Source organism: Leucopleurus acutus, assembly GCF_964270905.1.
Source record: "Leucopleurus acutus genome assembly, chromosome: 6".
Classification (NCBI taxonomy): domain Eukaryota; kingdom Metazoa; phylum Chordata; class Mammalia; order Artiodactyla; family Delphinidae; genus Leucopleurus; species Leucopleurus acutus.
In genome coordinates this window covers 118,284,141-118,299,408 of record NC_139149.1, presented here as the reverse complement: position 1 = coordinate 118,299,408, position 15,268 = coordinate 118,284,141, and the positions used below count along the sequence as shown (strand labels likewise).

The 15,268-nt window shown below is 57.3% G+C and overlaps 1 protein-coding gene across 1 annotated transcript in view; it reads right to left on the bottom strand.

Annotated features, from left to right (window-relative positions):
- SNED1 (sushi, nidogen and EGF like domains 1) overlaps nt 1–15,268 on the bottom strand; it is a gene marked incomplete at its 5' end in the record, with an annotated part of 88,303 nt that overhangs the window by 42,256 nt on the left and 30,779 nt on the right. The window contains 7 exons of the mRNA XM_082840659.1: nt 3,903–4,016; nt 4,106–4,219; nt 6,130–6,243; nt 6,495–6,620; nt 8,575–8,737; nt 9,429–9,569; nt 12,826–13,113. Coding sequence (XP_082696785.1) covers nt 3,903–4,016; nt 4,106–4,219; nt 6,130–6,243; nt 6,495–6,620; nt 8,575–8,737; nt 9,429–9,569; nt 12,826–13,113 — 1,060 coding nt within the window. The remainder of the gene's footprint in view (nt 1–3,902; nt 4,017–4,105; nt 4,220–6,129; nt 6,244–6,494; nt 6,621–8,574; nt 8,738–9,428; nt 9,570–12,825; nt 13,114–15,268) is intronic.

Sequence of the window (15,268 nt, the reverse complement as noted above, 5' to 3'; positions counted from 1 at the left end):
CAAATGATGAGGACTCGCCCCTGTGCTTCTCCCCACCCCGCCCGCTGCTACGTCAGAGTCCTCAGAGCCGCTCCCAGCACTCAGTCCAGGACTGGTCGCTGCACTCAGTGTGAGACCCATCCCGTTACTTTAAAATGATCTGTGTCTTCCTATCGGCAGCAGGTTTCTTGTAGAAAGTATATGGTTGGGTCTTGCTTTTCCATTCGATTTGACAATCTCTGTCTTTTGTGTTTTTAACCATTTTTACATTTAAATGTAATTGCCAATATGACTGGATTAAACCCATCACCTTGCTATTGTTTCTTATTTGTCCCACTTCTTCTTTGTTCCTTTTTCGTCTTTTTTTTTTTTCTGGGTGAACAAAACATTTGTTTATATGAAATCGTAAGGAGAGAAAGCATATGTAAAATTTCATAAATGCCACTAAAAAGTTATTTAAACTTTAACTACTAGGCTTCATTTATTCTCAAAGATACAAAGTTGTGTTTTCATTTTGAGTTAGAAAAATATATTCCTTTTTCTTCTCAATGACTGCAGATTTTTCAAATTTTCCTGCACACTTTTATTTTTATTTATTAACTAGAGGTAGCTAGTAATATAACTCATTTGCTCAGTTAACATTACGTATTTATTTAAGGATTAAATCCTCTGAATCCTGAATTCCTTTCCACTGCTAAAATCTGGTATTTTGTAATTGTACCTTTGAATATTCAGTGGTAGTTACAGCCAGCGTTCTTTATCTTCATTTTTCTTCTTTTCATACCTTCTGTATTGAGTATTTTTAGGATTCCATTTCATCTCCGTGATCGGTTTATTGGCTATAACTCATTATTATTATTTTTTTACTTGCTGCTCTAGGGTTTACAATGTATACCTTTAACTTATCACAGTCGACCTTCAAACAGTATTATACCACTTCGTATATAATGTCAGGACCTTACGATATTATACTTCCATTTCTCCCTTTCCATCCCTTATGCCAGAAGTTGATAAGCAAAGGCTCAAAGACCAAATCTTGCCTGCCACCCATTTAAAACAATAAAGTATCGCTGGAACATGGCCACGCCCACTCACTATGCACAGTCTGTGGCGCACTGCTTTCGCCTTACGTTGGTAGAGCTGAACAGCTGTGACCACACGGCTCATAAAGCCAAAAAAATATTACTATCTGGCCCTTTAGAAGCTTGCACAGGCTGCTTTAAGCTATTGGTGTCATACATTTTATTTCTGTGTATATTGTAAACCCCAAATATGTTGCTATTTCTTTGTTTTAAAAATATCTTTAAAAAGATTAACAAGTAAGAAGAAAAGTCTTTTATTTTTACCCATGTATTTACCATTTCTAGAACTCCTCATTCCTTTGTGTAGATCCAGATTTTCATCAGGGACCATTTTTCTTCTGTCGAAAAGACATTTCTTGTAATGCATATATGCTGGTGGTGAATTCTCTGTTTTTGCTGTCTGAAAAATCTTTATTTCACCTGAATTTCTGGAAGAGTTTTGCTGGGTGTATAGCACGAGGTTGACAGCTTATTTCTTCCATGCTTTAGGGGTGTCGTCCCAGTGTCTTCCGACCTGCGTTGTCTCTGATGAGGCTGTTGTCATTCTTGTTTCTCTGTGCAGTCTGCCTTTTCTCTCTGGCTACTTTTAAGGTTTTCTGTGTCACTGGTTTTCAGCAATTTGACTATGATGTGGCTTCGTGTTTTTCTTGGAGGTTTGGTTTTCATTTTCATCAGACTTAGAAAGTGTTTGGCTGTTGTTTCTTCACATACTTTCTCTGCACCCCTTCAGCCCCCTCCCTCATTTCCGGCACTCCAAGTACACACCTGCCAGACTGCATGGCGTCTGTGCACAGGCCCCTGAGGAGGTGCTGTCCTTTCATCTTATTGTCTCTGGGCTGCATGTTGAATTGCTTCCTTTTCTCTCTTCAAGGTCATTGATCTTTCCTTCTGTGATGTCTTAACCTGCTGTTAACACCATCCAGTGTATTTTTAAAATTCAGATATTATAGTTTTCATCTCTAGAAGCTTCTTTTTTTATATCTCCTACTTCTCATTATGTCTTTTTCCCTCAACAGTCTTGAACACATGGTGCGTGTTCATGATGGACAACTGAACATTTGTACTTGCTGGTTCTGTCACCTCTGGCCCCTGTTTCTACTGGTCTATTTGACTCCTGGCTGTGGTCATGTACTCTCAATCCTTTGTGCGCCTATAGTAACTTCTGGTTGGGTATCTTGGGGTTCTGGCCTCTGTTATTATTCCTTTAAGGGGTGGAGGATTTTATGCTGGCATAGAGTGAAATTACTTGGGCTCAGTTTGATCCTTTCGAACTTTCTTTTAAGATTCCTTGGGGCAGATCAGATTAGCCGTTAGCTTAGCATTTACTTATCCCCACTACTAAGGTGATACCACTGGGGACTCTACTCAGCATTGCCCTGGCTACGAAGAGCTCACTCCACTCCAGCTGGTGGGGAGGCGGGTCTGAGTTCCAGGAATTGTCTGACTCACCACTCCCAGTGGTTCTTCCCCAGCCCAATAGATTTCACCCGACCCACACTCAAGGGGTCCGCCTGCAGATCTCCAGAGCCAATCTCGTGCTCTCTCCCCTTCCCCGCTTCCCCTCTCAGTAGCTCTGTCCTTGCTGGTATTATTCCCCCAAATTCCAGCCACTGAATTTGAATCTCTGTCTCCTTGACCCAGAGACTCAGAGGAACTGCTGGAGTCTGGATTCCTCCCCGGCCCCACCCCGGCATGGCAGCCTGGAAACGGCGCCAAGGCAGCCTTGGGGCAACTGTAGGGCTCACCCCATTTCATTCCCTTCTCTCAGGGATGGCAGCCCTCTACTTTCTGCTGTCCAATGGCTGAAAACAGTTGTTTCATATATTTTGTCTGGTTTTCTCATTGTTGACAGCGAGAGGGAAGTTCCCAGGGCAGTTAATCCTTGTTGGCCACGAGCAGAAGGCTAGATACTCCTTTTTATAATCTCCAACGTTTGGCCAGCTTCCCGCTGTATGTGCAACGTGGCTAATGAGCCTGTACTGGGGTAGACAAGTCAGTTGTTTCCTATTGTTTGCTTTCGTTTGCATTATTCTTCGTGCAAAACATGGTTTCTTTGCAAGGTCTTTTGCAAGCACTTCTCTGTTTTCTGACGTGAGTTTAGTTAAATACGCTGATACTTAAATCACAATCTAGGCAATCGTGTGGCACATCGCGATGATTTCAGGCAGCAGGTAAGGCCGCCACCCTCTCGCCCTCTGCACCGTGAAGCCTCGCCATCGCCTCGGGACACAGCCCGCCCTGCGGGTGGCCATCCGACCAGAGAGCAACGGAGGGCACAGCGTCCATCCGCGTCTTACTCACGGGTAGAACCTGATTTCCTTCTTAGGTTTTGAGACTCGAAGCAAATCGAGCTGCGTTTGTCTCGAGCGCCCCCCACCGGGGAGATGCAAGCACCGCTGCTGCGGGAGGTAAGGCGATGTCAGGTGCTAAAGCCCCGAACTCACTGCGTGGGTCCTTTAACTGGCCTACGAGTCCTAACTGGCATTTAGAACAGTATGCAATAGAGCAGGAGCTAGCAGCCTCCATCACTTGTAGGAGAGATCAGCTTTCTTTCCGACGCCCACGGCTTGTTCCCTAGCAAGGCGAGGGGTCTGGGGTAGGAAGGAGGGACGTTAAACAGCCGAGAATCTATCTCCTGAGTCGGGAGAGGGGCCTCGGGAGGGCGCTCATCCACACCTGCCTTTTCCGGATGGAGCCCAGGCCCAGAGAGGGGAAGACATTCGCTCAGCCTTACCCAGCGTGTGGGCAGCAGAGCTCAGACCAGACCTCCCCACCCCAGAGAGGGAAAGGGGGCAGCTGACTGCTGTCACCGGTGGGGGGCTTCGGGCAGTTGGCCGTTACCTGTCTCGCAGCGAGGTCCCTCGAAGGGCTCTGAACAAAGGCAGGTGAAATTCCCCACCAGGTCAACACATGACCCTCCGTTCAGGCAGGGGTCAGAGCCGCACTCGTCCACATCTGGGGGCGGCAGGGGTGGGTGCTCGGCTCTGCCAGCCCTTGAGCACCTGGCGCCCTGCGCCCCTGCTCCCACCCGAGGGCACACTCACCCGTCTCGCAGGCTGCGCCCGTGTAGCCGGCTGCGCACACGCACACCGCGGAGCCGCCCTCCGCCTGGCACCAGCCGCCGTTCTCGCACTCTTTGGCGTCGCATGGAGACTGTGCTACAGGCACAAAGGGGTGGAAGGCCATTGGATCCCCAGCTGTGGTGGCCCCCGGGGCTCCCACTGAGCCCCACTGCTGACGTCTCGGGCTGCAGCACGCGTGGATCTGGCCGTCTCTGGAGGGCATCGGGCCGTGGGGGACCAGGGCAGTCCCAACCCACCGGCACTGAAAGCTTGTCTGAATGGGGTTTATTTCAGCAGACCTGGGGAGGAGGGAGGGTGTGCCTGTGCCTGGCGGGGGACATGGGGGTGAATGGGACCCAGCTCCCACCCTCCTGGGCAGTGCCCCTGCTAAGATGACTGTGACAGAGCTGTCATCACAGGACAGGGCTCTGGGGCTGAGAGATTCCTCCCAGCTGGGCTGGGGGCACGGCCTGTGACGAGCCCTGAGGGGGCGCAGGAGGGGCCTGAGTGGTCCGGGGCTGAGGGTCCAGGGTGGGCGAGGCGACACTTCTTGCTGCAAGGATAGCCCTGCAAAGGCCTCGGCCCCCAGTCAGGTGGAAGTGAGCAGGCGGGACCCGTCTTTGTCGGCGCTCTGGCCTGCCCCTCACCCAGGATGCTGGCCTCACCTGGTGGCTGCTGGCAGCAGGTGGGGGGACACTGCCTTCCCCCAGCTATGTCGCCTGTCCTGCTGACAGCTCATTCCAGAAAGGACTCAATACAGGAACCAGACGGGATCCCCAGAGCGGGTGACCCACCCTGGAGTCAGGGTGGGGGGCAGTGGGAGGAAGGAGGCCTGAACCCTGGGAGGTGTGGCGGTGCTTTGGTGGCTGACGGCACATGGTGACCCCCGTCTCTGGGACCCTGACTCCACCAGAGGGCAGGGCTGGGCACGGGTGGGGGACGGGAGCCTCGGGCCGAGTGGTACCCATGTCCCTGCTGGGCTCTGCCCAGCATCCCTGCTGTCGTGGGCTCTGGGGGCCGAGGTGGGTCCTGAGACCAGAGAGCCTCATGGGGGACTGGGGGCTGGTACCCTTGGGTGTTGCCGTGGTGGCCATGAGGAGGCCAAGGCTCAGGGCTCCTGGCTCTGGCCCCAAGCCCTCCCAGGGTCCCACCCGGCCCGGACATGTGTATACACACCAGAGTTAAGGACTTTAAAACACTCCCTGTGGCCGTAAGTCTCCATTAGAAATGGTTTTTCTAGATGGAGACATCGATGCGGTGGTTACTCGTACACACTCGAGTTAACCAGGTGTTACATGCGTTTCTAAACAACAGTTACACATCAGGAAGCGTATGCACGGGACAGTGTGTCTGGCTGCGCCGGGTGGGGAGCGAGGGTCATCGTGCTTTGATTTTAAGGGGCTCCGTCTGTTGGGCTCCCCTAGTGGCTTCCCACAGTGGCATGGGGGTGGGAGTGGGGCGTCCACCTTCCTTTACCAGGTGGGTGAAGGGCCCAGGGTGAGGGGGCCCCAAAGAGGTGCTGCATGAAGGGCAGAGAGTAGAGGCCTGATCAGAAAGCACTGCCCCGAAGAGCCGCGCTCAGAAGTGGGGCGGCAGACGGGCGTGTGGGCTGCAGTTTGGAAGCAACAAGGGGGTCTTCAGAAAGACCCCAACCCACATCTAGGCCGTAAGACCCCCGGGATGGAGAGAAACAGCCTGCACTCCTGCCAGGAGCAGCTGGGGTTCAGGGGTTCAGGGGTGCAGGCCTACGGTGAGACGCGTCCGGAACCAGGCCCTGCCCTGTCCCCAGGCCTCACCCTTGGCTGTGTGCTGTGGTCAGCGCTCCTGTCACGCCCACGGGGCGGGGCCTCTCCTCTGGAGTCTGGGCTCCTGCGCCCCCTGCGCCCGGGCCTCCCTGGGGCCGGGCCCCCTGCGGCACGCTGACCTGATGCCCCCACCAGGCTAGCCACCACTCCCTGGTCGGGCAGGACCATCCCCGCGGCCCTGCAGCCCCTGGTTCCTCTCACCTGTCTCACAGGTGGGTCCCCCGAAGCCGGCCGGGCACTGGCAGATGAAACTGTTGACGCCGTGCGTGCAGGTCCCGCCGTTCTGACACGGGTGGGAAGCACACTCGTTCACATCTGGAAAACGGGGCAGCCGGGGACTCAGTGGAGGCGCCGCTGGGGAGGACCTGTCGTGGCCCGGAGGCGGCGCGGCTGCAGAGCCCGCCCACGTGCTCGCCATCACGGAGCCGCTGTGTCTGGCTCCGCCGGCGGCGCCTCCCGGACGCCACCCACACCACGGGGACAGAGGCCCGCGGCCTCGGGCTCTTGGGGCCGTTGGCTGTGCTGCTGGGTTCCTCCAGGTGGGCGGGGTCCCAGCAGAAACTCACCCAGGTGGCACCTCCTCCCCGTGAAGCCCGAGAGGCAGGAGCAGGTGTAGGAGGGGTTGCCCGTGACGCAGTCGTCGATGCACTTGCCGCCGTTGAGGCAGGGGCGCAGGGTCAGGCACACGGAGGCTGCGGACACAGGGAGGGCAGGGCCGTCAGCCTGGCCCGGGGGCCCTTCTCGGGGGAGGCGCTGCGAGGTCCGCTGCTGCTGGGTCTCCGTTATCTTGAGGACAGGCCTCCCGCAGGGCTCAGCTCATGGGGCCCACACTCCGCAGAAACAAGGCCACCGAAACCCGCCATGAATGAGCACACCTGGGCAGGTGCGGGGGCATCCCAGGGCTTCAGACCTCCTGTTACTAGGAGGGCCCCGGGAAGAGCTGGCTGGGGGCACTCCCGGAAGGGCCCTCGGGCCCCGAGCACCACCAAGGCTGTGGGTGCCTTTGAGGACCGTCCCTGCCCCCACCGGTCCACTCACCGAGCCACACCGGCACTCAGGCCGCGTAGTCCAGCTGCCCTGCAGCGGGTGGCGGCTGACTGCCTGAGCCCGTGTCAGGACCAGCCCTTCTCATAAGGTAAACTGCCAGGTGTGGGCGCCCCGCCTCTCAGGTGTGAACCCACCCTCCCTCCCCGGTGCCTCCAGACTGAGGCGCACGAGCTCCATCTCCTGGGCTTGCAGCGTGGGGCGGGGACACGAGGGGCCGGTCTCCCTGCAACCCCACGGGACTGTGCCCCTCAGGGCCTCCATGCGCGAGAGCTTTGAGGGCCAAGCAGGGCCTCCTCCGTCTGCTCCCCGCAGAGGCCTGGGGCGGGAGAGAAGCACCGCCACATGGGAACGGCGTCCCCGGGGGACTGACTGGACCCTCCTCTGAGGACCCCAGTCTGCAGGCTCACAGCCGGCAGCCTCTGTGGGGAGCGTGGACCTACCCACACCTGCACGCACACCTGCATGCACACCTGCACCCATACTCTACCCCTCAACCACAGCCCAAGCCCCTGGCCGCTGGCAAGCGCCAGACCTCTGTGCTGCCCACGCAAAGGTGTGGTGACGGAGTAGCGTCCACGTGCCCCGAACCACCGCGGCTCCGAGCCCGGGCGGGTGTTGCCACTCTGGGGGAGGGGGTGCAATCAGTGGCCCCTGGGCTCCTGGCCCTGTGGGCCGCCCCCTCGTTCACACTGGTGAGTGGGTGGGCTCAGGCTCCCCAGGCCTCTCTCTCCAGGGCCCATATCCAGTCCTCGGGGCGGTACACACCTGCCCTCCCCGCCCCCCCCGCCCTCCCCCCGGGGTGTGCGCCTGCTCCCCTGGCAGGTCTGGGTGGGCTTCCTTGCGCTGGGTTCATCCCTGGGATGGTGTTCAGGAGAAGCAGCCCCTCTTGGTGGCCTTGGTCCCCATGGGGGAGGGAGGCGATCTCCGGGGGAGGTCCCAGCACTGGCCTCACTGGCTCCAGGTTTGGCAGGGGGAGTGGCGCGGCTGAACCCGTCACTTGACACCCTCCCCCCTCCGTTTATAAGCAGGGGTTTCAGGAGGGTCTGTGACCCAGAGCCACACAGCAGGAGAGCCGGGAGCACATCCTTCTGTGGCCAGTCCCGCTGTTTCCACAGGACTCACGCTCGCCCCCGGGGTGGACCCTGCTCCCGTCTGCTCTGTGTTCTGTGCCCCCGGGCGTCAGAGAGCTCCCTCCTGTCAGGTAGATGTCCAGGTTGTCACACAAGCACCAAGTCCCACCAAGAAGCAAGGCAGCAAAGTGGGTGGGAAGAGGGCCTGCCTCCCAGGTGGCCCTGAGGATGCGGGAGGCCACGCAGGGATGCCCAGGATTCCCTGGGTGGGGATGTGACCCCAGCTCCCCCCCTTCACACCCCTTCACACTTCAAACCGTGGTCTCCAGCAAACCCCTTCCCCTCAGCAGAGGCAGGAAGGCCTCCCAGGGGGCTCTGAGGCTCAGGGGTGAGCCCGGGGGAGAGGAGCCGAGGTGCGCGGGGCCGTGCGTCCCCAAGAGGCCCGGGGCTCCCCCTCCCCGCCCCCCGCCATCCCGCCTCCCTAGTCCATGCCCCTCCGCCACCCCAGCCACTCTCTCTGTCCTCTTACTTGTATGGCCGCAGCCCCCCACGCGCACCTGGGCATCATCGATTCTGAACGCCCAGCGCCCGGGCACGCCCACGTTGGTGGTGGTCTCCACCTCCGCCATGTCCGCTGTGCGCGAGCCGGGGATACTGAAGTAGCGCCGCCCATCACCCGCATTGAAGCCGGCCTGCGGGCGGGTGGGAGAGAGTGGGGCAGGTGCGGGCTGGGTCCGCAGGTCTCCCTAACGTTCCGGAGGCCCACCTCCCGCGGGGCGGCCTCGTGAGCTGCGGAGTGCTGAAGACTCAGGGGCCATCCTCACCGGCCCGCTCTGCGGTCCCCGCCTCCCAGCCACGCCCCACCCTAACCAGCAGCTCCTCCAGCCACGCCCCACCCTAACCAGCAGCTCCTCCAGCCACGCCCCACCCTAACCAGCAGCTCCTCCAGCTGCTGACCTGGTTGGGCCCTGGCAGCCCTCCCCCACCCCTTCCCGCCCACTCCTGGGCCTCCCCTAGGACCCAGGGCCAGTGTGACCTCAGGAGAAAGCGGAGAGCCTGGAGCGGGGGGAGGGGCACTCCCAGGCCCTGGGGGCTCGCACTTGACCACCCTCCGCACCTGGGATTTTCTGCTGGCCACTGTCCCTCAGGCCACGGGCCAGGCCACCCCAGGCCACAGCGCACACAGAACTCTGTCCCAGCTGCAGCTGGCCCCGTAGGGCCGGCTGTGTGGGTCAGGACAAAGGTGCTTTGGCCGGAGAGTGTTTCTGTGGTTCTGGGCCGGGAGAGGCCTCTGCACAGCACTGGGTGGAGCGGGGCGTGGGGGGCGTCCACCTGCCTCATCAGCTTGTGACAGTCCCAGCCGTGGGGAGCAGGGGCCCCTACCTGGGCCGCGATGCCCCCCAGACCAGCGGCGTCGCCCCCGCTGCTGGCGTGCGTGCCCGTGGTCCACGTGATGGACTCGTAGTTGAAGATGGTGAAGGAGAGCTTGCCGTCGGTGATGAGCACGGTCTGGAACGTGTTGACCTGCCAAGGAGGGGCCTGAGCGGGGCCTGTGCCCCCGTCTCCACCCAAAGACCCCGCCCCGCCCACATTGCTGTCGCCCACTGGTCCCTCCTCTGTTTCCCCAGCGAGATGGTCAGCCACAGGGAGGCCCCGATGACCTCGGCCTCCATCCTCCTCTGTGTCCCCAACGCCTGCCCTCCCCAGTATTAGCTGACGTCTGGTGAGTGAGTGAAGCCCACTGAGGGGCTGTGGAGGCCACGGACGCCAGGAACAGACAGTTTCCTCTGTGGGTCTGGGGGCACAGAGGGTTCATGACTACCTGGCCAAATCCACAAAATCATCTCATGTGAGATGAACAGAAAAGTAAAAGGAGAAAAAGGGGAAAGATAAAAGGGGGAAAGAAGGAAAGGCAGTTTTCAATCGCTAAGTTTTTTGGTTTTCATGGAAAATCCTCCATGAAAATATTAGTGGGCAGTGTACACATAAGAGGTGCTATTTCAGAATGGGCAAAGGGTGAGATTGTTTAAGAAATGATCGTGGGACAAATAGGAAGCTCTGAAAAACAATTAAATTGGAGCTTTATATCTCTTATGAAAATAAATCCCGAACCGAGTAAGGTTGTAAATGAGGCTGTCGTTGGCCTAGAGGAAAACGTAGGCGAATATGTAGAACGTCTAGGGAAGGGCTTTTAAGCCTGACATTTGTTAAAACTGCAGAAACCACAAAGGAGGTTTATACATTTGACTACAAGAACTTCCGGATATAAAAAAGTGTCACGAGATCAAGCTGAATGGCAACGAGTGAAGGGAAAAGTGTGTTTATAACACACACGGCAGAGAAACTGGTGATGTCTTTAATTCAAGTAGAACTTCCACGGATCGATAAGAAAAAGGACAGAAAGATTACAGACAAATTGGCAAAGGGTGTGAACAGAAACATCACGATGGAATACAACTGGCCAAGATTCCCCGTTACTAGAAATCAGAGATGCGTAAAGCTGAAAAAACCAGGGCCATTCCTTTCGCGCCTGTGGAGCGGTGCGTTCGGCCGGGGTGCGGGGCTACAGGCGCTTCTGAATGTGGCTTATGCAACTACGAGTGGGCAGTTTTGAGGGGAAATCAGACTTGCGCAGGCAGCAATCTCCCTTCTAGCAACTCATGCCGGGATGATTTCACAAACCACTGGGGGCGATGCAGCGCCCCTCGGGGCACCCCGTGACGGAGGCAGCAGGCCCACCGGAGCGCAAGTGCCGCCACGCCGGGCTGGCACGCAGGCATCGCACATGGGGGCGTCCACGGTGAAAGACGACAGCAGGGGAACCGAGCAGTCTCCTACAGGAAGGCAAGCTCAGGTGCTGGGACTCAGGACGAGGAGGGCGTGAGGGCTGGAAGGCCTGAGCAGTGGGAAGGTGTGAGGAGGGCCGGACCGCGGCTGGTCAGCAAGGCCAGCGGGGGGGCTTCGCGAGCTATGAGGCCCAGACTTTTGAGGAGGACGAGGACATGCCCGAAGCTTAACCATCACTTTCTGTTGATCGACCTGCCCTGCAGGTGCCCCCAGGGGAGGGCTTCCCCATCTCCCAGCTCCCAGCCTGGTTTCCACCCCAAACTCAGAATCCCGGTTCCCCGTCTCACAAGGTAATCATTTTGGAACTGACGTCTCCGGGTTTGAAAAGAGGAGAACGTTAAGGTTTCCTCTGTCTGCTCAGGAGGGGCCCTGGGCGCCTCCTTCCTCCCAGGCGGAGAATAGGTAAAATGGCTCTGCAGAGGTGAAATTATAACATAAGAAATGATGCAGAAGAACATATAAGAATGAGGAAAGTGCCCACAATACTGCTGAGTGAAAGAGACACTCACAAAACAGCACGTTCCAGGTGGTTCTATTTATTTTTTAATGTGTGGGTTGATTGACAATAGGACATGTTGAACAGGAGTTGCCTCCTGCCGGTGGGGCTGGAGATTCTTTTTCTCTACTTTTTGTTAAAAAGACATTTTTCTTACAAATTGGCGGTAAGAAAAAACAACCAAAACATACAAAAATGTTAGTGGGCTATGTGTGAACAAAAGTTCAGGCGTGAAATTTCTTTGTAGTAACGTTTACAGAAAAAGCCCATCTTTCCTGATTTGCTCTCATACTCCTGCTACAGCCCCAGCAGTGACGGTTACTCTTGCAGGGTACCTGCCAACCCGCTGGCTTCTCTTTGGCCTCTTGGGGGCTGCAGGGTTCATCACCACCTGCACGTCCCTCCCCGCCCCGTCCCCACCTGAGCCGCCGCAGCTGGGGACTCCGGGCTCCGCTCAGCACATCTAGGACCGAGCCCGTCTGCCACCTGTGCCCACCCCTCCCGCCCTGTGCCTGCGATGGGAGACCGGGCACCGCCCTCGGGGCTTCCCTCTCCTCCTCAGCCCAGTGTGGTCACACCCACCCTAACTGCTGTGCTGAGCCCTCCAGTCCCTCCAGCTCCAAACCTCCCCCGTGTGGCCGAGCCAGGTCCCCAGGCTTGCACAGCATCCGGGAGAGCCCACGTCCTGCTGGCGTGGCGTCCCTGTTACGTGGTCGCTGGTGTCCCCCCTGTTAGAGTGCGCCCCGCGGGAGAGTCATGTCCTGTGCTCTCTGTCTGGGGCCGCCTCCCCAGAGCCCAGAACACTGCCTGCCCCAGACGTGCCCCTAAAGGAATGTGTATTGAATGTGTGGGCACACCGTCCTGAAAGGCCGCCCGCTCCCCAGTGCTCTTCTCTAGAGAGCCGCCCTCTGCCCCACGCGGTTGTGGCCCAGCACCCCTCGCGGGCCTGGCCGCAGGAGGTGCCGCTCTCGCATCTGCTGCCGGAAGCGCTATGCCGCCCTCACGGGGATCCGCCCGCCACACGGACCACGCTGGCTAAAGTGGTCGGTTATTCTGGACTGGGCGCTGTGGCCGTCTGGCGTCATCAAGGAATAATGTATTAAACGCAATAAACTTCCCATTTAACCCTTTGAGTACTGAACCGTTCCAAACGGAAAACTAACACCGACCATCTGCGTCCCCCGAGGGAGTGAAGGACGGTGTTGGGGCATCTGGCGTTTCCCTGGGCGCGGGTGGTTTCCAGGAGGCCCAGGCTCCATCCCCCCTCCAGCCTGGCCCTGTGACCTTGGGCGAGTGGCTTCCGCCCCTGAGCCCAGCTGGCCCCTCTGGGCACGAAGCCCAGGGATTGCGTCTGGCCCACTCAGGAAGCAGGGGGCCCTGGAGGGAGACCCTGGGCCCCAGATGGATGTCCTCCCTTCCCCAGGACAGAACACTCACGGGGGAAGAGGAGCTGCCTCCGAAGAAGGTGACGCGGTACCAGGTGGCTATGAACACCCAGGTGGCGGAGAAGCCTGGGAGCTCGGGGAAGTAGCGCCTGACATCATCTGTGGCCCTGCGCAGCGTGGCTGCGTCGGTGGCCTCCCGGTAGTACACGTCGCCTGCACGCCGGTTGTCCACGTCCGCCCAGAAGGCCGCCACCACGCAGCGGTCCTTGGCGATGGGGAAGGCCACTGGGGTGAACTGAGAAACCTCCTTCAGGAAGGAGACGATCCCGTTGTTGTTCACCTGTCGGGGCAGAAAGCCAGAGAGGGGCCAGATGGGGGCCTCCCCAGCCTCACCCCCTTGGCACCCTCTGAGGCTGAGCCAGCCTTGGGCAGGGTATTTTCAGGATGGCCTGACAGTTCCTGGTCCCTGATTTGGGATCCCTGGGCCTGCTCCAACCCCTCCCGGACAGGCCGTGGCTCAGGGCACAGGCTCTGACCTGTTTGCTGTACACGGTGCCCTGCACAGTGCCTGGCCCGGGGCTGCCAGCGTGGGGTGGGGATCCCCCAGTGTGGGCCCTGGCTTTGGGCGGTAGGGGGCTCAGACCTGCCCAGTGGCCCCAGCTCCTTGTTCCGACTCCCATCAGGGGCCGCAGGAGGGCAGGGCAGTCCCAGCCTCTGAGCCAGGTCTGGAAGGGTGAGGAGGAGGCGTGCTTGCCGAGCAGGGCTGGGGATGGGCTGGGACCACTGTGGACAGGGGAGGCCGGGAGGGCCTCGAGGGCCAGGTGGGGCACCTGTGCTCAGGACTCCAGGTGGTGGAGCCCCAGAAGGCCCCTGAGCACAGGAGGTGGAGCGGCATCTTGTGGTCAGACACAACTGGTTCTAGCGTTGACCCTGCCGCTCTCCAGCTATGCAGCCACCAGGCACGTCAGGCTTTGCCTCTCTGTGCTCTGGCTTTCCACCTGCAGGATGGAGCCAACACTCATTCTGGCCTCGCGGGGTGCTGGGCAGGGTTGAGTGGACTAACGATCACAGAGTCGGCTCTAGACCGTCACGGTTTACCCGGGAGGCTGTGGTCAGCCCGTGTTTAGAAATGACCCTTCGGGTGAGGGCGGGCTCCGTAATCTACACCAACCAGAAAGGCGGATACATACACCTTTCTTCTTCTTTTTTTATAAGATTATTTATCTAATTTTTGGCTGCATTGGGTCTTCGCTGCTGCGTGCGGGTTTTCTCTAGTTGCTGAGAGCAGGGGCTACTCTTTGTTGCGGTGCACGGGCTTCTCATTGCAGTTGCTTCTCTTGTTGCGGAGCACGAGCTCTAGGCATGCGGGCTTCAGTAGTTGTGACACATGGGCTTCAGTAGTTGTGGCTCACGGGCTCTAGAGCGCAGGCTCAGTAGTTGTGGTGCAGGGGCTTAGTTGCTCCGCGGCATGTGGGATCTTCCCAGACCAGGGCTCAAACCCGTGCCCCCTACATTGGCAGGTGGATTCTTAACCACTGCGCTACCAGGGAAGCCCAATAGGCCTCTCAAAGGCACCAAAGAGTGAACAGGGAGCATATTTCAATTCCAAATCTTGGACAAGAAGAGACTGGAGGTGAGCCCAGTACTCAAAGCTCCTTTCCCCCGAGTGAGTGCATCTGCAGATGTAAAGCAACAGCTGTACGACAGACCTATAATTTTTGTAGCCTCATGGAGGGAAAGAGATAAATGCCAAAACTCGGGGCTAGCTCAAGGTGAGGAACCTGATAACCCCCACATTAAGCTGGGACCTCTAAGGCCTGCCTCATAATCAGGGTGAACCCAAAGTAAGTGGTCCTTATGCAGATGTACACTCCGCCTTCCCTTCACCTGGGCCATCCAGGCACTTTGAGCCTGGAACTTAGATTAAGGTGGAACCCCTAGGTTCCAGGCAGGAGTAAAGAAAAACCCTCCCTGGAGCAAGATGTATCATCTTCGGCCTCAAGTTATTCCTGTAAACATTTGTTCAAATACAAATTCCAGGACACAGTCAAAGATGACCAGGCACACAAGGAAGTGAGACACTGCTGACAGGAATAAGCAGAAATAAGAGAAACATCAGATATTGGAATGATCAGACACAGACTATAAAATAACTAAGTTTATTATGTTCAAAGAAATAAAATGCAAGCTTTAAAATTTCACCAAGAGAATACCCAAAATAATCTTGAAAAAGAAGAACAACATTGGAGGACTTATACTTTCTGATTTCATATCTTATCCCAAAGCTACAGTAATCAAAACAGTGTGGCACTGGCACAAAGACAGACAGATAGATCAATGGAATAGAACAGAGAGCCCAGAAAGAAACCCTTGCATGTATGGTCAGATGATTTTTAACCAGGGTGCTAAGACCATTCAATGGAGAAAGGACAGTCTTTTCAACAAATGGTGTTGGGAAAACTGGATATCCACATGTGAAAGAATAAAGTCAGACC